Source organism: Telopea speciosissima, chromosome 9 (genome assembly GCF_018873765.1).
Source record: "Telopea speciosissima isolate NSW1024214 ecotype Mountain lineage chromosome 9, Tspe_v1, whole genome shotgun sequence".
NCBI lineage: Eukaryota > Viridiplantae > Streptophyta > Magnoliopsida > Proteales > Proteaceae > Telopea > Telopea speciosissima.
This window is the reverse complement of record NC_057924.1, coordinates 19,855,949-19,877,572: the sequence shown is the minus strand read 5'-3', so window position 1 is coordinate 19,877,572 and position 21,624 is coordinate 19,855,949. Positions and strand designations below refer to the sequence as shown.

The 21,624-nt window shown below is 38.8% G+C and overlaps 1 protein-coding gene across 3 annotated transcripts in view; it reads left to right on the top strand.

Annotated features, from left to right (window-relative positions):
• Positions 1 to 21,624, top strand: part of LOC122640969 (probable pre-mRNA-splicing factor ATP-dependent RNA helicase DEAH9) — an 85,351-nt gene that overhangs the window by 50,932 nt on the left and 12,795 nt on the right. For all 3 annotated transcript variants that reach the window (XM_043834268.1, XM_043834269.1, XM_043834270.1), the window contains exons 12-16: positions 8,143 to 8,232; positions 8,406 to 8,477; positions 9,166 to 9,264; positions 9,383 to 9,469; positions 18,586 to 18,639. In XM_043834268.1, the coding sequence (XP_043690203.1) occupies positions 8,143 to 8,232; positions 8,406 to 8,477; positions 9,166 to 9,264; positions 9,383 to 9,469; positions 18,586 to 18,639 (402 nt within the window). The remainder of the gene's footprint in view (positions 1 to 8,142; positions 8,233 to 8,405; positions 8,478 to 9,165; positions 9,265 to 9,382; positions 9,470 to 18,585; positions 18,640 to 21,624) is intronic.

Here is a 21,624-nt window from a genome sequence, read left to right as displayed (position 1 = left end):
GGGGATGCGCGAGCAATACCAGCATGATGTGGGAACGCAGGAGGACCCTGTGCGTTTCACAGGTGAGTCTCAGTTTACACATACCACATAAGATCAAGACCATGGTGGCCACAAAAAAAACATACAAGAGAACACCATGCTAGCAAGTTTTGGAAGCATGAGTATGGATACTAGTAGTGAGCATCAGTCGTGGCATTTATCTCAACCTCATCATCACTATGATTATGGTCAGGAGAGCACCGGTTCTGAATATAGTACCTATGGTCAGTTTGGCCAGTCAACACATAAGTATGACTATCAAAGCAGTGGGTCTAGCATTGGGTCCACATTCTAAGTCCCATACATTCCTCAATATGACAGTAGCAAGAGTAGTGGATCTCACACTTCATGGCAACCGTCTCATGCCACTGTGCAACAGCTATACCCTAGGATAGGGGCCTTGCGATATGTGGATGACAACTCTTATATGACTCCTGAGGAGAACTATATGCAATAGTGGAGCAACAATATGTCGTGGGAAGACTATGTGGGGCAAGTGGGGAATGAATATGTTATTCAATCTCATTTTATGTGATGCTAGTTGTAACTTGTAACATTGTTAAACTTAAGCAATTTGATGTATCATTTATTCACTTTAACATTTGTAATGGTTATTAAGTTGTTTTACTATTAATTGAATGTTTTGCTAGCTTTCTATTATTAAATTATGTCATTAATGTATATAGTATGGTATTTTAGTACGTTGTCGCCTACCAACTTGGGGTCCGATGTAAAAGTCCTATTTGGATTTTGTTTTTGCAAATTCTGATAATGTCATTGTGTTTAAATGGCCTAAAATAGGCTGTATACAAATTTTCAGACCCAAAAGAGGTCTAAAACCCACTGAGGTGGGCTTACGAGTCGAAAAAAAAAAAAAATACATAAACTCGCCGAGATCTCGGCTCGACTCGGTTTTGGGCTGGGCCGAGAGATGGCTCCGAGACCTGAGTTTTCGAACCTTGCAAACATCCATTTGTATCTGGTTCAGTATATACACTCTCGTACCTTCTCATCTGTAAAATCAACATGCAAAATGGGGTGAGCTAAAAGTACAGTAAAGTGAACATGCTAATAATTGCAAACGTGTACATGTGTATATAGATTTAATAAGAACACAGGGGTGAGCTAAAAGCCCAGCAAGGTGAACATGCTAATAATCTTAAACATGTACATTGTGTATATATTTAATAAGAACACAGATTTACTGTTGGGTTAAGTCAAGTCAATAGTGTACTACCGAATGTGCACATAAATGTTGAGGTAAACAAGGCCTCACATCATCTCGGATAGACCACATGACCATGAGGACATGCTCTATCATTAACTCTCTTTACTAGACTACATGATCCGTACATCATGTTCTAGAATTTAAATGGTTTGTACTAGACCACATGACCCGTATGCCATGCTCTAGAATTACCATTACATTATACCTCATCCAATACATAATACCTCATCTAGTACATAACCCCCTACTGTAAAGGGACGGTAGACACAGGGTATTGTTATTGTATTAACTTTCATGTTATACATTTCTTTCTCTTTCTTTCTCTTTTCCATTTTATGATTTAAATGTCATCATCATCATCTCATTTCCTGCTTATACATCATCATCATCATGTCATTACATACATATACCTCATTATCATCTCTTCATTCCATACATTGCATTACATATCATTCTCATACTAGAACATTAACATAAACATATAGCATTATCTACAAGCTCATCAATGCATTACATCCAAAGAACACATCATAACAACACTCTCATAGGCATCATCAACAACTGACATATACATATACTTTACATACACGTCACTAAACAGTGCATCAATCACATATATACAATATCCATGATTCCCTCGCCTTTGTTTCCTTTCGATTTGATCACCTCTACGTTCGGTAGATAATTATGTGTAACTACCCCTCAAGAATTCAATCTACACTTTAAATAGGTCTTTCAAACTTTGATTCTCTTCTCAACTTCCTCTTCAATATCTTCTTTCAATTTAGGCTTTCAGCAATATAAATCCCTTAACCCCTATGTAATCAGTAAGCAAACTAATCAATTAACCCATCAAAGAGATAAAAATACTATGCTAGAGCCTAGAGGAGAAGAAGAAACTAAGCTTCCCTATACTTCCTTTTCTTCTTCACTTTCTATTTCTTCTTCCTCTTCTTCTTTCTTTCTTTTCTCTGACTCAAGAACTCAGCAGCCTTGGGAATTTTCAGCCCTTGCTACCACCTACTTAGGCATGCACATGGTGGTTGCCTCTAAGGCCACCATGTGATCCACTAGGGTGCTTAGTGATATCAGGTCCATGGCCACCTTCTCCTTCCAACCATGTGGCTGGGTTCCTATTGCTGCCATCCCCTTGGCCAAGCAAATGGTGGTTGTTTAGACTTTGTCAAACAAAGTGGTTGACCCTTAATTGTACCTCACCCTTATGCCATGTGGCTACTAACTATGCCACAACTTCATCCTCTCCATGCACCATGTGGCAGCCCTTAAGTAGGACACATGGTCCAATCATGCTAAGCAAAACCTCTAATCCCTTATTAATCCCCCTATTAAATAGGATTAACTTAATTAATCAAATACTAATCAATAATTAATCAGTAAGATTAATATAAAGATGCCACCTCGCTTGCACTATTCATCATACATAAATAAAACAATCAATAGACACTAAATTAATAACAAAAAATCCAAATCAATATTAAAGTATTCTACTAGAAATGAGGGGCATTACGCCTAATAAGGCTCACTGGGAGGCGACATGTTAAATATTAAAGTATCTTAAAGGGGCTTTAAGAAAGGGGTTCATTTACCGACCTAATTAGCATATTGATGTGGTTTGATACTCTAATGCAGACTGGGCTGGTGTTTACGGTGATAGGAGGTCTACTATAAGTTACTGTATGTTCATTGGTGGCAACCTTGTCACATCTAGAAGCAAGAAGCAAACAACTGTGGCAAGGTCCAATAGATGAGTTAATGTGGATGAAATCACTGCTTCATGAGTTGGGGTTTCCAGTTACTAAACCTATAAAGATGTTTTGTGACAATCAAGCTGCTATCTATATTGCCATCAGCCCCATGTTCCATGAAAGGACCAAACACATTGAAATTGATTGTCACTTTTTGAGGGATGCAGTGATGAGAGTTTATTGATGCTCCTTCCGTTTCTTTTGCTGATCAGTTGGGTGATGTGTTTACCAAGCCTTTGTTTAGTCTCGCTTTCCGGAAAAGTTGTTCCAAGCTGGGCTGGATGATGTATATGCTCCAGCATGAGGGGGAGTATTAACTTACCGCAGGGGTGTTTTTGTACTCAAGGTTCAAGAACTCGTCTCGAGTACAAGTTTTGACTTGGCCAAAAAGTGAGTTGGGCCGAGATCTGGGTGAGTTGGGGTAAATCTTTTTTTTTTTTTTTGAACTCGATGGCTGGTTTCAGTGGGTTTTAGACCTAGTTTGGTCATGAAAGTTGGTATACAATCTATTTTGGACCATTTAAACACAATGACACTATCAGATTTTGAAAAATGAAAGTTCAAATAAGAGTTTCACTTAAGATATTATTCATAAATAAGCAAATACCCCTCTATTGAATGCAATAAAAATAGTTAAATAAATCAAATTCCAAAAGGATAAAAAAATCAACCCCCCCCCCCCCCCAAGTTCAAGAACAAAAACTGGATATTCGGCAATAGATGCAATTTTCAACGTTCTAATGTGAGGTTTTTCTCAAATCTAAAAATTCCATAAATCTTAAATTGGAATCAAAGCTTTCCAACAAATCCAAGATTGCTTAAATATGATTTAAATTGAAGGAGTTATGTACGGGTCAAACTTAATTTGGTGTAGGCGAATGTTGTCAAAATCGCTTTGAATGAAAATATTTTTTTGGACATCAAAACAAATGAATATTTTGCCGCACTTTTGGTTTTTAGTAATGTTTTACCATATTGAGACTTATGAAATTTTTAGATTTGATAAAAACCCCAGCATTAGAAAGTTGAAAATTGCACCTACTGCCGAAAATCCAGTTTTTGTTCTTGAACTAGGGGGTTAACTTTTATCCTTTTGGAATTTGAATTTTTTAACTATTTTTATTGGATTCAAATAGGGGGTATTTGCTTATTTATGAATAATATCTTAAGTGAAAACATTTACTTAAATGATATTATGCATAAATACGTGTCTATCGGCATAAATAAGTGTTTGTCCTGGTTTCTGGCATAAATAAGTGTGTGTATACCAAGGTTTGCATAAATAGGTGTCTATATACCAAGATTTCCTACCGAGATGACCAAAACCATCGAGATCTCGGCTGAGACATGTAACTTTCCATTTCGACCTTCATCTCGTCTCGCTGTTTTTAAATGGCAAGTTATTAGGGAGATCTCGCGAGTTCTTGTACAATGTCTGTACTTGGGAGTAGGTTTTATGGTTTTAATTCTAGTCTTTAGTCTATAACAGTGTAATAGGGGTATACTTGTCCACATGTATTTTCCTTGAGTTATAAATATATTTGAGGACTCACGGGTTTGTATTCTCCCCAAATCATGAGCAATCTTTTCTCTCCAAAGACCTACAGTTCTCTCTCCTTTGGTCTTCTTCTTCTTCTTCTTCTTCCCTCTTTCTCTTTCTTTTCTAGCACTGGTTGCCTGTATTTGATATTGTTTCGGATCCTTTTTCTCCAATCAGCTCTATTTAGAGCCATACTTATTACTAGTACTAACTCCTAAGCACTGGTTGTCTGTATTTGATATTTTTTCGGATCCTTTTTTCTCCAATCAGCTCTATTCAGAGCCATACTTGTTACTAGTACTAACTCCTAAGCAGGGCGCCTTGCACTGGTTTAATTGGTATCGGACCAGGTTCTGGCACTTATTTGTATCAATTATCATTTAAGTAAATGTTCATTTACTTAAGATATTATTCATAACTAAGAAAATACCCCCTATTTGAATCCAATAAAAATAATTAAAAAACCAAATTCCAAAAGGATAAAAAAGTCACCCCCCAATTCAAGAACAAAAACTGGATTTTTGGCAGTAGGTGAAATTTTCAAATTTCTAATGCGGAGTTTTTTCTCAAATCTAAAAATTCCATAAATCTTAATATGGTAAAACATTTTTAAAAACCTAAGTGCGGTAAAATATTCATTTGTTTCGATATTTAAAAAATATATATTTTCATTCAGAGCTATTTGAAAGCATTCACACACACCAAATAAGGTTTGACCGGAACATAACTCCTCAATATAAATCAGATTTAAGCAATCCTGGATTTGTTAGAAAGCTAGTTTTGTGTTCTACCTAATACAAAAAGTCTCATGTAAAAATAAAATCATTTGATTAGTCAAACTTCTTAGAGAACAAGAACATTTATCTAAATCGAGAGCAATTTAATTACTTATTGGTAAGATCATATTTTCTAAGAACAGTATAAACCAAATGTATGTTTTGATTGTTTCAAACTTCCAATAGCTTGCTTCTTCAGTTATGCTGTCTTCTTGTTCTATGTTGATTTTTGATGACTTTATGTGGCTTAATATTGATTTTTGATTACTTAATGTGACTTAATGTTGATTTTTTATGATTTGATGTTGCTTAATATTGATTTTTTATGACTTGATGTGGCTTAATGTTGATTTTTGATGATATAAGATACATATTGTAGCATACTAAATAATGTGAGAAAAGAGGGGAAATAAAAAAATTACACTTGGGCGTCTTGTCGGTTAAGCGCTTAGGCACCCCTCGACCGCCTTAGGTCGCCTTGCCGCCTTGACAACTATGGGACTACCTTGGGCTCTTTTAGCTCCTTTGATCTGAATCAAATCCCCCCTATACTGTTGCACTCAAGGCCTCCATTGCACATGTCCATGTCACCTCAAACAACTTTTTCGCAACTTGTCATTTATCGGGACTACTCCTAGATTAGCTCTAATTTGTTCAAACCATATTTTATCTTTTCTAGTTTTACCACTCATCCATCTCTGCATCCTCATTTCAGCTACACTAAGTTTGCTTATATGTAGTTGCTTCACTCCCCAACATTCAGCTCCATACATCATTGCTGGCCATATATCTGTCCTCTAAAATTTCCTTTGAGTTTTAAAGTAATACGTCGATCACTCAACACTCCGGACACACCCCTCCACTTCATCTACCTTACTCTAATTCTTTGCCGAACATCGTCTCTGTTTCTCCTTCCTTATTTATGATTGAACCTGAGTACCTAAAACTCACTTTGCGGTATCTCTCTATCATCAATTTTCACCACCCCACATTCAATCCTATTGTTACTAAAGTTTCACCCTATATACCCTGTGTTTTTTTCTTCTTATCTTAAAACATTTTTATTCCTAGGTTGACCTCCATAATTCCAATTTTTTGCATTTATCCCTGCTCTTGTTTCCTTTTATTGACTGTATTAACTGAAAGACGTACTAGAGCTCCTAATTTGGAAAAGAAAAGAAGTAAAATACTTTCTTGTGAAAAAAATATATGGCGCCTTTCTAGACTAAAAAAACTTAAAACCTTCAGTCATAAAACTATTTCTAAGGATGATGTCGAATTTCCTGTTCTTTAGCATGTTTGGTAGGCAATCTACCAGCCTTTCTCACAGTACAAAAACAAGAGATTTGGCATGTTAACATGATGAGAAACCTCAATCCATAATTTAAGTTCTGAACTTAAGTTATTTTCAATTTTCACTTAAATTGAAGTCTTTTTTTTTGGGGAGGGGGGTTGAATAAATAATTCATTACCAAAAACAAAGAAGAAAACAATATATAAGGCCATGGCTTTACAAAGGGGAGGCAATAGCTTGGAGAATAGAAGGGGAGAGGCCCCAAGAAGCAACAATAAGACTATTTCTAGGGGTGACGGCACATGAAGAGGGAGCCGCCTCAAGCTTGGCTTTCACTTCAAAGATTATGGAGTCCCAGATCTGTTGGAAAGACCTGGACTTGGGGTCCCGCCTACTGAGGTTACACTCATACTAAATGTGATGGATAGCAGCACCAAACGCCAGCTTACCTACCGCATCACAAAAAGGCTAGTTAATTGAGGTCTAATTAACTGACTTGTGAACTTGATTATGGCTGTTTTTGCACCTTGCATCAAAATGAATTTACTCGTTAATATCTCGGGGTTGGTTACTGCTCAAGATCTTGGGTTTGGGTTGTCCAAATTTCTGTACTTGAGAATAAGTTCCATGAGAGAGGGCCTTGATGTAGTTCCTTCTAATATGCTAGCTTTGTGTATCCATTTTCCTATAGCTAATAATTACTCTGCTACACGAGCAGAGAAAGATAGGATCCCAAGTAAGTGTTGAAGGGCACGGGTCACTAAGACCTTTAGAATGAACCACATTTTCAGACAATTGAAATTAGAAGAAATTAAAGCCTCATTTGCCTATTATTGGTACCCAAGAAATGTTTTCCAAATAGTGTTATAAATTATAGATAAACTTGGTGCAATTGCATTGCAAGACAAATATTGAATGGCTAGAAATACGACAGGTCGTAGAGGTGAAAGACAAATCCTCACTTTTGGGCAAAGCTGCTAAACTAGCTTCAGCTTGTACTTTTGCGGAACTCAAGGTCATAAGATGTTTAAACAGAGAATTTAGGAACTGATTTCATGGTGTTGAAGACAATTAGCTTGTAAGTAGTAAATCATGTTGTTGTACTTCCGCAAAATACAAGCTAAGCTGTTCCAAATGGGTATTGACTAAACGGTATGCATGTGTTTGTCTAAAAGATGCTGTGTCAACTGTGTACTAAGTAATGCCTAAATAGTATCTATTCCCATTTATTAAACATACGTAGTTTAAGTGAACTTTGTAGTCCAACTAAATTACTTTCTCCTTTTACTTCCATCAAGTCTATTTTTTGACACAGTGTCTCTTTTATCTAAATGAATGTGGCTATTATCAGCGCTTTGTTTTTCCCCTGCTATTTCTGTTTTAGTATCTGCTCGTGTATCTGATCCTTGAGTAATGCATGCTAAATTTCTAGCTGTCTGCTGATTTTCAGTCCTACAAAAAACTAATTTCATTGTATTTAATGACTCTAATTGTTTTAGGATCCAATGATCTCAAAAATGATTTTATCTGCAAATCAACTGGGTTGTCCAGAGGAAATTATCACCATTGCAGCAACTCTGTCTGTTCAGGTGAAGTGTGTCATGCTTCCTTTCTACCATATTTCATCCGATTTTACATTATGATATCAAATTTATGGAATACATTACCTTATGATCCTAAAATTTCTTTCTGATCAATCGAAGCACTTGAATCTGTTAACTTTGTTGTGATAAAGTTGATATTTTTGTTTCCCTTTTCGCAGTCTATCTGGGTTTCTATTAGGGGAGCACAAAAAGAGTTGGATGAAGCCAAGCTGCGATTTGCTGCTGCTGAGGTTTTTCATCTTTAATCCCTACTGATCTGTGCCAATGAACATATTTTTAAATAAATGTACGATGTCTCAGTCTAGCTATGATTTGGGAGTTGTATGGATGGGTCCCATATTGGGAGTAGCACACATAGGTGTTTTTGGACATGATAACTTGCCAACTTGGGTGCAGCACATCAACACCAGAATTGAGAAAAAGGAGGAGGGAGGAAGAAGCGGATAGTAGAATAAGCAGTAGTTTCCTCCATGGCTTAGAATATTGTTACGTTCTGTTGGGGCATTATCCATTATTTAAGAGTATTGATATCGATATCAATGGGTTACTTCAAAGAGAAAATCGAAATTCTTGTTAAGTTTATCAAGAGTGCTACAGATATGCCATTGAAAAGCAATTACATCTGAAAGTAGAACTTATCATAAAGGTGAAATGCAGGTTTATTTTTCCAATCTCAGATCCTATTGGAGTTGGGGAGTTTTACACCCAGTTGACCAGTTAGAACTCAATAAACATTTACCATTGAAAGTTCGTATTGATATTTGATAAGTTAGTTGTAGACCAATTCATATATCTATAAGAAATAAGATGAGAATTTTTGTGTCCTCTAAATCTCAGACAAATGGTCGGCATCATTCTCCCTCTCTTTCCGGTTCATGTGTTCTTTTTGACCCCTTGCCCCTGATATATGTTATGCAGGGTGATCTTGTGACATACCTGAATGTATATAAAGGTTTTCTTCAGTCTGGTAAATCTTCTCAGTGGTGTCATAAAAACTTTATTAATTACCAAGCAATGGTAAGTTTCTATGGTTTCTGTTGGTTTAAGAAAATTCTTAGAATGATTGTGATCTGCTTCAGGAGATTTAACTGTGGTATTCTATGTGATGCTAACATTGAAAGTAATGTCAATGCAGAAGAAGGTTATTGAAATTAGAGAGCAACTCCGCAGGATAGCACAAAGGCTAGGTATAGTATCAAAATCATGTGATAGGGAAACAGAGGTAATATATTTCTTCCCTTTTTATAGAGTAATATGGTTGGCCATATTTTTATATATTGGGTTCACTTACAATTGTTAAGAATTTTTTAAACTGTAGTTTTCTTTCAGTAGTAAGCTTGGGTTCTAGTGTTTATTCATATCAAGACTTCCTGCACATCTGGAAGTGTGTTTCTAGAATACTCTATGAGCTCCAATTCTATATTTAGGTCTTTTTCTATTGGGTTCAATTAAACGAATTACTTTTTATTTATTTCATGTCAGTGGGTTATGGAGATCAATGGAAGGATCTGCTGGTGGGTTTTTAGATTGCAGGTTTGAGAGAAGAGAGAGGAAACAGACTAGATCACATAAGGGGAGAGAGAAGAAAGAAAGTCCCAAATCGTGGGAAAGGGAGAGAGTGAAAAGAGAGGCACCAACCTCCACAAATTAAAACTAAACCTTAATTCAATCCATAATCCAATCGTGGGGGTTGTTAGCCTTACATACAACAACAACAACAACAAATTCAGCCTTATCCCAACTTAATGGGGTCGGCTACATGGATCCAAGCAAACAAAGTAGGTAAAACTAAGGTCTAGACAAAATAAAGGGATGAAGAGATGTACAAGAGTGATGGGAAATGAGATAAGAAGTGAAAAATGGAAGAGGACACATGAGCAGTGGAAAATAAAAGAAAAGTGAAAGATAAAAGTGACAGATTAAAGGAAATAATTTATAATATCAAACTAACCTTATCTAGAAAGGAGATAAATGAAAGAAAAGATAAGGAGGTTCCCATGCGTGGGCAGTAATAGGAGTAACCTTTTTATTTATTTATTTATTTATTTTTTACCCCGAATATTACCTGGGACCCGGGCCAGCCCCTAGAATTTTATTGATAACCAAAATTAATTAAAGAACTCAAGGGGGGGGGGGGACATTCCATCTTACCCCAACCCAAGGAGCAAAACCACTCATGGTCTCTCAAAACAAGAACTTTGCAAACCCATAGAGATATGAAAAGAAGACACAAACACTACTTTCTGAGAACAGGCAGTCCAGCCTTGTCCTACCGGAGAATAACCTGAAGGACACCCGTAGGCAGACATCCCTACTGGAGAGTGGTAGAGGACCCCGTATCACAAACTAGATTAGCCAACCAATTAGTTGCCCTGTTACTTTCCCGATAAGCGAAGGACATGTAAGCCTGAGTAATAGGATGATGCAGATTCATCACCCAAATGGGCTTATTTTATTAGGAATAAGTTTTGGGTTGGGATATATATATGTTGGGCCTTTGATCCCAAGGGTTTTCTATGTAATAGGCCACTTTAATGAGCCTAAACTAGGGGTATATAGGTTGCATACGGGATTAGCCCAATACTTAGTTTATTTTTATGTTTTTTAAGTGAACCGGTTCAAATTGGTTGCATCTAATTGGTTCAATTTAAGTGATCATGTGACTTGGTTAAGTGGTCATGTGATGTAAGTTGGAGACCTACTAGGAGCTAGACAACAGGATCAATCGCAAAAGGGGTTGCTGGTTCGAATGGACAGCACTAGGACTTAGGTTACACAGAGGCTGGCCAATTGGGTTAGGGTTCAAAAATCTAGGTCAAAACTAGGGTTAGGGTTGGACAATGGCAATGGGGTTTATGGGGTTTTAATGTGCAGGTCTAGGGTGCTTTTATGGCATATAAATAATAGGATTTGGGAAGGTTTTAAAATTCTGCAATTCTGGACAGAATTGAGTTGCAGGTTTAATGGAGGTTAGGGTTTGATGGATGGAGGGAAAGGATATATGTAGGAAACTAAAATTACTTACTTTGTTTGATCTCCTTCAAAGGCAGCAGCAGCAGCAGCTTGAAGAAGTTCGATTGAAGAAGAAGAAGGACCTCCTGATCTACAAGATGCAAGGAGTCGATCGGAGTCCACCAATCCCTTCACCTTGATATTACCCACAAGGTAGCATTGATATTACTCACAAGGTTCACTCAACAGAGCAGAGCAGCAGCTATGGCAACAAGCAAAAGCTTTTTCATTAATTAAATTCGTATTCAATGCTGGCCTCCCTTACAAACTTGTATAGAAGACTCAAAAATAGACTTAAACACTAAAAAGGAATGTCCTAACCCTATCCCTAACCTATTAGGTAACTTAAACTGACTAGGAAACTAGAATACTAAAGGAAATAAACTCAAAACATGGCTGGACTTATAGAGTCCTAATCCAGCCCAACTTACATCACATGACCACTTAAGTTGTCACATGACCACTTAACCAAGTCACATGATCACTTAAATTGAACCAATTGGATGCAACCAATTTGAATTGGTTTAATTAAAAAACATAAAAATAAACTAAGTATTGGGCTAATCTTGTATGCAACCTATATACCCCTAGTTTAGGTTCATTATAGTGGCCTATTACATAGAAAACCCGTGGGATCAAAGGCCCAACATATATATATATATCCCAACCCTAAACTTGTTCCTAATAAAATAAGCACATTTGGGTGATGAATCTGCATCATAGGAGTAACCTGATCAGACTAAACAACCTACATAAAGGACTAGACTTATCGATTGGACATCTTGAAATTATTTAAATAAAAGAAATAAAGTCATTAATGATGCAGTGCTGAAGCACTACATCCGGAAGAAGAAGAAGAATAAGAAGCTGCTGCCCAAGTAAAAGTATTAGTAGTATTAGTAGTAGTAGTGGACCTATACTTCAGTTTTTTTAAGAGTTTTTATGTTTTTAAATTGAACCGGCCCAACCTGGTTGAACCAGTGGTTCAATTTTAGTGACTTGGGTCACCCCTTTTATTATTATGTAATTTTCGTTTGTTTTTTTTTTGGGTCCACACCACATTACCACGATTTAGAGAGGAGTGTGGACTAGTTTAAGTCGTCTAGGGGTGGTTAGACTCCAAGGCTGAATAGGTGTAAGGCTTTAAGCCCTATTTAAATCAATAGAAATCGTGAAGCTCAGTACTCTCCAGTTTTTGAAATTAAATTGCTTGTGCAAGCTGCTGCTGCTTCTCTTCCACTGTGAAGATTGCTTTGTCTGATCAAAGCAGGTGGGATTGGTGTGTGATCCAATCGACACCTTGCGGTGTGAAGCCCGGGTGGTTTGTACAAGCTCTCCTTCTAGTTTTCTGTTCAAGTTGCTATTTTTATTGAAATTCTGCTGCCGATTGTTCTCTGCCTCTGCAAACCTAACCCTCCATCAGTTTGACACCAAATTCAAACCACAGCATCTCCAACCAAGGCCCTCCACTCGATCCACACTTCTGCTCCCATCCAATCCTCTAAACCCTAGATTCCACCACTCCCCCATTAACCTGAAAACCCTAAATTCCTGCCCAGCACTATTCAGCCATCATTAGACCCTCAAACCTTGGCCGAGTGACCCTCTCTACACTTGGAGAACTCGACCTGAAGCCCTTACCCAAATTCCCCCTTGAAACCCTAGATCCCCTCACTTCACTCTTTTCAAACACCCAAAACCCTAACTTGCTGCCATTCTAGTTTTCACACTTCTACTTATCAAACCATCACTGGACCTTCACTGATAGATTCCCCTTCACCTGCCTAGCATAACCATCACCTCAAACCCTAACCTAACCCCAACCCTAATTTTGACCTAAATCCCTATTCTGCCCCAATTAGACTGCCTGTTCATAGCAGATCCTTTTGTACTGGCTCCTAGTTGGTCCCTAACCAATCTAGGACTATATTAATTAAACTAACTCATGACTTAAACTGGCCCAACAACCTTATTAAATGAGGACTTTATTAGTAGCCCAGATCTTCTGCAGACAAGCTTCCTGAAAATCAGGAAACCACCAACCACATGCCTTAAAAAAGTCTTCAACTGGGCCCTCTAGAATCCCCATATCCAAGCTATGGTTTAGGTCTTCAAACTGGATCCCACGAGTGCTGATTTTTAGAAAGGGGTGGTCATGTGTTGCTTACAGGTTACTACTATTCACGTGAACAGTAAACTAGTTCAACAATAAACCAGATCAAAGTATCAAACCAAAACGGTTCAGATCTGGACCAAACCATTCCTGCATTAGTGGGATTTTTCTTGGGGTCTTGGATGCAGGCTGGACCTGCCTTGGGATGGTTTTGGCAGGGTGTTGGAGGTTAGAGTGGGATCCTGGTCCCAGTCAAAGCACTGGCAGTCTACTGACTTTACTCAGCATTAACACTAGATGTAGCCATTTTGCTTGTTCGGTCTGACTTTGACTTGGGTTTTTCTGAGAAAACCATTTATGTTACATGGATTTTATTTAGTTTAAACAAAGCCCATTTATGTGACTTGGTTTTTATTTAGCTTAAACAAAGCCTTGGGGGTTTGGTTTTTGTAGGTGAGGCATTGACTAGTTGATGCATAAGTGGCACCTAGTAAAGTCTTAAATATTTACTGGGAAAAGTTATGGATCACCCTGGTGGGTGATCTTTCGAGATTGTACTTGATCCTAAGGCTCAAAATCTGGTTTCGGTCTTGCCAAGAAGACCGAAACTCCGAAATTTCGCCACATTTCACCGAAATAGTGTATTTCTGAGCAGTCTATTTCGGTTGGCCGTTTCGGTGGGCAAACGGCCATATTAGGCTCCGATGCTTCATGGAAACCTTGTTTTAGCCTATATAAACATGTGTAAACCTTCATATTTCAAATGTCACACGAAGTGGTGTTTTGGATTTGCACCCTTGGTTGGCAATAAATGTTGAACCCTATTGTATACCTTATGTAATATTGCCTCTTCTACATATTATTTTAATACTAGAAGACAGAATAGGCAAGTAAAATAAGTAAATTATGCACCATGAATGAAGAAACATAATATTGATTAATTATTTATGTAATAGTATAAACTACCAAGTACAGTTTACATAAACACCCAAGTCCACAGTCTCCCAAGTCCCAACAATACAATACTGTCTACTAAGTGCTAATAGGAACTATAACATGCTGGATCGAGTCCGCTCATAGTCCGATGGAACCGACGTGCATTTTCCTCCGACTGCATGACAAATGCATGCCACATCTTAGTGTGCGGGAAGAAACGTGTGTGGTCCTCCACATCTGCCCTGTAAATGGCCTCATCTACATACTATAGGTTATCTATCCTAGTCTATAGGTCACCACAATATGAAGAATCAACCACTGTGACTTGATGGTGTTGGCAGCATGTACGGCTGGTGGGATGGATAGGAGAAGCTGTCCACAAAAGACGATCCAGTATGTCCCTATGAGTGGGTTTCATACTCGAAATTGGGAATGGCTGAAGAAGATGCATGCTCCTCCATGCCAGTACGCCAGTGACATGGCCATATGCACTGAACTTCGACCAGCTGCTCTCTCCGGTTCTTTCGTGTGATTTCCTGCTGAAACCTTCAAGGGTGTCGATCTCATCAACCAGTGGACAATTGAGGCTGATCTTTTGGGGTTCCATTCCCCCTCCAAGGACCTCCACTCAATGGTGAGTAGGACCTATTCTGAGGCCTGGTGTATATGATCCTAGAAATCTCTATTTTGAACCCTAATTCAAGAATCAATGTGTCTCAGCATTGGACCATCAGCTTGGCCTGAGATTTTGAAGGCTGATTCCATTCCTCAAGGCTGCCCTTCGATCAATGGGGTGATGGGTGAAGCGGAAGAATTTTCTAGGGGTGCTGTGGGGCTCTAGGTTGAAGTGATAGGAGAAGTTGGTGCTGTACATGGTGGTGAAGATGGCCTGAATGTTGACGGTGCTGCACATGGTGGTGGTCCAAGTGGTGGCGTAGCGGTTAGTAAGAGATTGAATGGTGTGTCCTGGTCCTCCCTCTTCTCACAGAAGAGATGAAGGTCTGGATCTTTCGTTTATTGAACCGGTTATAGTTGATGGTAATGCTGTTGCACGGTGTTCTTTATCTTCAATTCAAGGTGGGATGGTGAAATGGAAGAATACCCTGATGGGTCATTTTATTGGGAGGAGGCCATCATTTAATGCTACCAAAGAAAGTTTGGTGAAACAATGGAGGATCGCTGGTCATGTTGATTTTAATTTGCTTGACAGTGGATGGTTTGTATTCCGCTTTAACTTGGAGGAAGACAAATTAAAGGCCTTGGAAGGGGGGCCATGGTATGTTCAGAAGCGGCCGTTAATTTTACGTCCTTGGAGTCCTTCTTCCTCAATGGAGAAGATTGATCTGTGCACTGTGCCTGTGTGGATTAGTTTGCCTAACTTACCATTCCATTATTGGACGGCTGAAACCTTAAGTATCATTGGTAGTGTTATAGGTAAACCAATCACTACTGATAAAATGACAAAATCTATGGAAAGACTGTCTTTTGCTCGAATTTGTGTTGAAGTTTCTGCTGCGAATGATTTACCAAATTCAGTGGCTGTCCATGATGATGAAGGGATGGTCTTCAATCAAAAGGTTCTGTATGAATGGAAACCGCCAAGATGTAAGCATTGTAGTGTCTTTGGTCACTCGTCACTCCAATGCGGGTTGAATGGAGGTGCTAAAGTGGTTGTGAAAACCGTTCAGGGGGGTGACCAGAGGACGAAGTGGAGATTGAAGAGGGGTACTGAAGGTAATGCTCCCCAAGTTGTTGCCAAGGGTGGCGTTCCACCGTCTTCAGTGGTGGTTTTGAGTGGAGGTGATGGTTATCCGGCAGCCGGCCAGGGTGGCAAGGGGTTGAAACAAATTTCACATTTTCAAGATTCAAATTTAAATTTTGGAGCCATTGGAGATAATAGAGGGAAGTCGGTTATTGTTGATAACGCTTTTGCGTTGTTGGCGGACTTGGAGGAGGATTCGTTGGAGTCCAATACTGAAGATATTGGCGCTGATTTGGTAGGTAAAGATTTGTCTATCAAAGATGTTAATCATCTTGATCCCATTGTGGATTCTAATACGGCTGTAGATGAGGATGATGGTAATCAATATAGAGAATTTAATGCAACAAGGAATATTGGATTTAAAAGTAATGATGAGGGGGAGATTGAGTTGGGAAAGGAGTCTTTATATTCAAATAAGGAGGGATCTGCTCACGTAGGTGGGTCAGATGGAGTGGATTCGGGTCTAAATATGGGTATGGGTGCTGCTTGTGCATCTGGGTCAGATGTGGGTGGGTCGGATTATGACCAATTTGATCAAGAGGAGAAGCAAGGAGGGTGGACTCAGGTGTTGGGTCGGAAAAATCGTGATGGTCGTAGGAATGCCCCTCGAGGTGGTCGTGTGGGTTGCCGTATGGCAACTCCAATTATTGGTAGAACTCGACGTCAAAAGAAAGCAAAGCCTGGTGTTGAAGCGGTGGACATGGCAGAAGAAAAACCTCTGGTTGAAAAGGAGACTTCATCTCCCTTTTCACCAGAGGAGGAGGCTCTTTTGGCTCGTGTGGCTTTTGACCGGCCTGGTGTATATGCTGAGATCCCTCGACGATCAAATAGGACAAGGACCCCCTCGGTGCGCCTTGCAGATCCCCTGTAGCCTTGTTTTATTATTTCTCTCGGGTAAGCGAGTGGCTTGAAGCCCTCGCCAATATGGTTTTGGACTGAGTTCCCCCTTTTGAAGCTTTAGCTTTCTTTGCCAGTATTCTATCATAGGCTTGTTTGCCTCCTTTTATATATTCAATAAAATTTCTCTTTTTTGAAGGGAAAAAAAAAAAAAAAAAGGCTGCCCTTCGATGGTAATATCATTTTCTATTGCTCACTATTGCTGTGTTTCCTGAAGAGCAGTTTATTTTCAGGTTCAGAACCCTATTTCTATTCTGCAATAGGCCTTATTAGGCTGCTGTTTGTTGTTCCCTTTGGGCTGGGTTTATCAACACCTCTGTTACTCGGTTAGGTGTTGTTCAGGGTTGTAAGGAAAATTTTAACCTACTGTGGGGTATGTTATTTTTTTCATATACTGTTATTAATTCTGAAAACAGTAGCTGTTTGGGTTGTACATGTGATCCTATCTGGGGATATGTTATTTCATACCTAGATTTACATTACACTTATTCTCTAATCCAACACATGTTCATTAAATAATCTATCTTGGCCACCCATGGAAGCTTCTATGCATTGCCACCTATGTACCACATGGAAGTACGATTTGGGAAATTCAACCATTGAATAGGAAGGGCATGGTCTCCATTGGGTACATGTCAATTTTTACAGGAAAAATCAATTGTTTACCCCCTCTGTATTGACATCATTCCCTTTAGTTTTAGCCATCCATGTTTTTTTTTTCAAAATATATAATGAATCTTGATAGCTTTATATTGCCTTATGACCATCTCTGATTGAGTTTAAAATTGACAGGTAATCAGGGTATCATGGGACATAGTCGTACACTAAATTGTGGCCTTAACTGATTTTCCATGTCGAAAATGGGTCCGATCACTTAACATCCTGACAGTTGGACCTAATTACTGCTTATTTAAGAAGTATTATGCTTCAAAAAATATTTTGCATTTATCCTGAGCATATCCATCTGTTTAGGATAAATGGATGGGGACTGATATCTGAAGTAGTATTCAGCCGTTCATTTAATTCTAGGACTTCGATTTGGTCATCCCATCAATGTGCCAATCGATACCCTGCTCTCTCTACACTGAGAATCTTTTTCAAGTAATTTACATCATGCTGCGATTTGTTAAATTTACTATATATTTTTTTTCTTAGAATTCAAGAGAAATAATCAGTTATAAAATGAAGGGATGAGAAAGTTATATTTTGGAAGTGACCAAGCAATACTTGTCTGCAGTCTTACTAACATTTTGTGTTTGGTGTTTGTGGTAAGTCTGTTGAGTATCAGGATCAGAAGTAGACAAATTATCCAAATTACTTGTAAAATTCATTAAATCAACTTCCTGGTACTGCTTCAAGATTGAAGCGCAGTGTGCCGTTAGCCTAAATATTTTTTAATAAGATATATTGTGATGGGAAGGAGCCTGTAGGCTAGCATCTCCAAAATTCTTTAATTTTGTTAATTCACAACATCCAAAAAAAAAAAAAAGAAGGGACAAAGAATAGAGATATAACAAAAATAATGCCAATCTTTTGTTCATTTAATGCTCTCTATTTTGGTCTTATGTTTTTGTTTTGTTCTGATGAGGTATGAGCTACTAACACTCAATTCTTGCAGGTACTGAGGAAGGCAGTTACTGCTGGAATGTTTGCTAATGCATGTCGTTTGGAAGTAATTACCTTGTCTCATTTTCAATTCAATATTACAACTTGTTCACAAACTTCCTGATGTTATTTATTTCTTTTCTCTCCCCCCCCCCTCCATAGTTGACAAGGGCCTCCTAGGCATCCAGGCAACCTATGCTAGAAGGGTGCCCTTGGTTGCCTAGGCTTTTTCGCTCCTTCAATGCCTAGGATCGCCTAGACACTGTGACAACTATGCCCCCCTCACTTTTTCCCCTTGAGTGAAGATCTGTTGTGCCACCAGAAATTTTATTTATATTTCCTTTTCAATTTTCTTATTGATGTAGAGGTTGGTGGGAACTGGCCGGAGTCCAAACACAAACCCCCACCCAAAAAAAAATGCATGCTTGGCTAGATTATCCAGGATTTTGGTTGGGCTTGGGTTAAAAAAAAAAGGTAGAGGTACTGGTCAACCATTATTAACCTTATAAGATGAATGATGTAGATACAAGGTAGGGAAGTACTGGTCAACCGTTTTATATGGTTTCTACTTACTGGCAATGGATAAAGCTATATAGCCAAGGAACCTGCCAAAGCATGACGAACCAAGAAATCCTGTCTGACTGCAGCTTGAAAATTTTATTAGGCTAAGGCAGTGTCTTCTTAGTTGGCTTTGGCTCGGCCACCACGCACCCACAACCCCCGCCCCACCCCCCCCCCTCCCGCCCAAAAAAAAAAAGGCTACCTGCTTGATGCCCTGAAGCAAACATAGACAATTTTCTGTTAAATCTGATTTGCATTATTTTTGTTTTACATAACATGCTAAATGCTTTGTCCAAATACCTACGATGTGGTAGATTCTAGTCATTTTGTTAAAAATGTGCTGCATCCATCTACAGGTATTTGCCCTGGATAATTTTTTCAATGATCTTAGTGTAATTTAGTTTGGGTTTTATATGATTCTGCGACATGGAACACTTTAACAGAATACTTGAAAACTCCTATTATGAAGGGAGACCGGGTTGTGGAATGGACTTGAAAAGGCAAAGTTGTAGGTCGGTCTTGAACAATACATCAACTTGTAATTAGCCAAAGAGCATGTCAAATTCTGTACCGGAAAACTTTTTGGCCTAGGTTATAATGGCTAAGTGTGGTATGTTAGAGAGGCGTGGGAAACAGGTAGGGTGGATGACTCAATGGGTCCTTTAGTGTAGGGATTTGGAAGGGGATTTGTATTGAATCCCAGCAGTTGAGGGGGGTTTGGATTCTTGGTGGGAGATGGGAAGGGAATGAAATTTTGGCACGACCATTGGGGAATGTCTGTTGAAGGAGATGTTGCCTGATTTGCTCCCGATTGTTTGGAATCAGGTGCAGTGGTGGATGATCATATGGAGAATTGGAGGGGAGTCAGGTGTGGGGCTTCTATTGTGGATTCAAGCTAACATCTTAGCAGGTTTTAGAATCCTCCCACAGGCAGAATCGCACATGGACACAACCATGGTACTAAATCTCGTTTCGTTTCGGTGTTTAGGTCTGACCGAAATTTCCGAGATACCGAAATTTCGTCGAAATCTCGGTCGAAATGTGGTATTTTTCTGTGGGTGTAAAATGCCAAAAATGTCTGAGATTTCCGAAATTTTCGAAACGAGATGACCGAAATTACCGAGATTTCCGAAATTTCCGAAACAAGATGACCGAAATTTCCGAAATATTCGAAATATTGCATTTTTTCATTTCGGACTTGCGTTTCGTTTCGGACAGGTCGAGATACTCGAAATATTCGATATCTCGACCAAAATTTCGCGAGTTTTAGTACTATGGACACAACCAGCAAAGTAAACTGTTGATATATTGTCACACCCTGGCTCGGTCTATAAGGGCCAAGTGTGACTGGATGTCTCTGACATCCAACCAACCCACCAGGATTGCAAATGCAGTACCCTATTTACAATCATTATCATAATACAGAATTTAAATGCAGCGGAAGCAATTTAAATATAAGATAAGGCTACTAGTAATAAAGGAAACTAGTAATAAAGCTAATATGTATATAAAAGAGAAACTGAGTTACAAGATTGTTCCATATAGTAGTTTATAACCAAAAGACATATCTACACAAGTCTATATACAAAAGTGTATAACAAAAATAAGGAAGAAGCTTGGTCTGTCAGGCAGCTCAAGAGAACGCGCAGTCATCACACGAGCACGAAGCATCGTGCTCCACCACAAGAGGAGTATCAACTTTGAAAGCTGAAGGGGTGTCCTGAGCAGAAGAGACTCCCACAGAAACACTATCAGTTGAAAAATAAGGTGTACACAGGGGTAAGCTCTACTGAGCCCAGTAAGGAGAAACATGCAAGCACATACAGATAATCCATGATGAATGACCTAAAACAACATGCTCCTAACATGGATACTAGGTCACATGAGGTATAAGTACTACTGTAATAGAATGCTAGCCTGGGTCCCGGACGGTCACCCTAGCGAAACCATTCTACTATGGTGGAGACCCGGCAGCTCAGGCATCATACATCTGACGCTAACGAACCCCCAGTGACTAACCCTACTGTTTGTTCCCACACCTGAGTGTTCTTCGGTAATGGGACAGTGAATGGCATTCCGGAATCATCCCTTCGGACCTACCACGGGTTATCCAACACCTCTCCCCTGTTGGTAAAGGACGTAGTACTGGGCAATGTAAATCCTAACCGTATGCAGTCTAACATGATGGCATATGTATCAAATAGAGCAATTGCAAGTTAACCAGTGCATCATCATCATTTATACAGTTCCAAACAAAATATCAATGCAATGCAACATGCCAATGCATCTTAATTCACGTGCAACTAATGCGAAGAATCAAAAGCTATAAAACTACATGAATCTGAGTTATATTCATGATGCATGACATGGCATACTCAACAAAGATACAATTAAGTCAATAAACACACAAAATTAAGTCAAAATTCCCTTACCTGATACGATAGACTAGTCTAAGCCAGTAAAACTCCAATGATCCAGACAAACCACACAA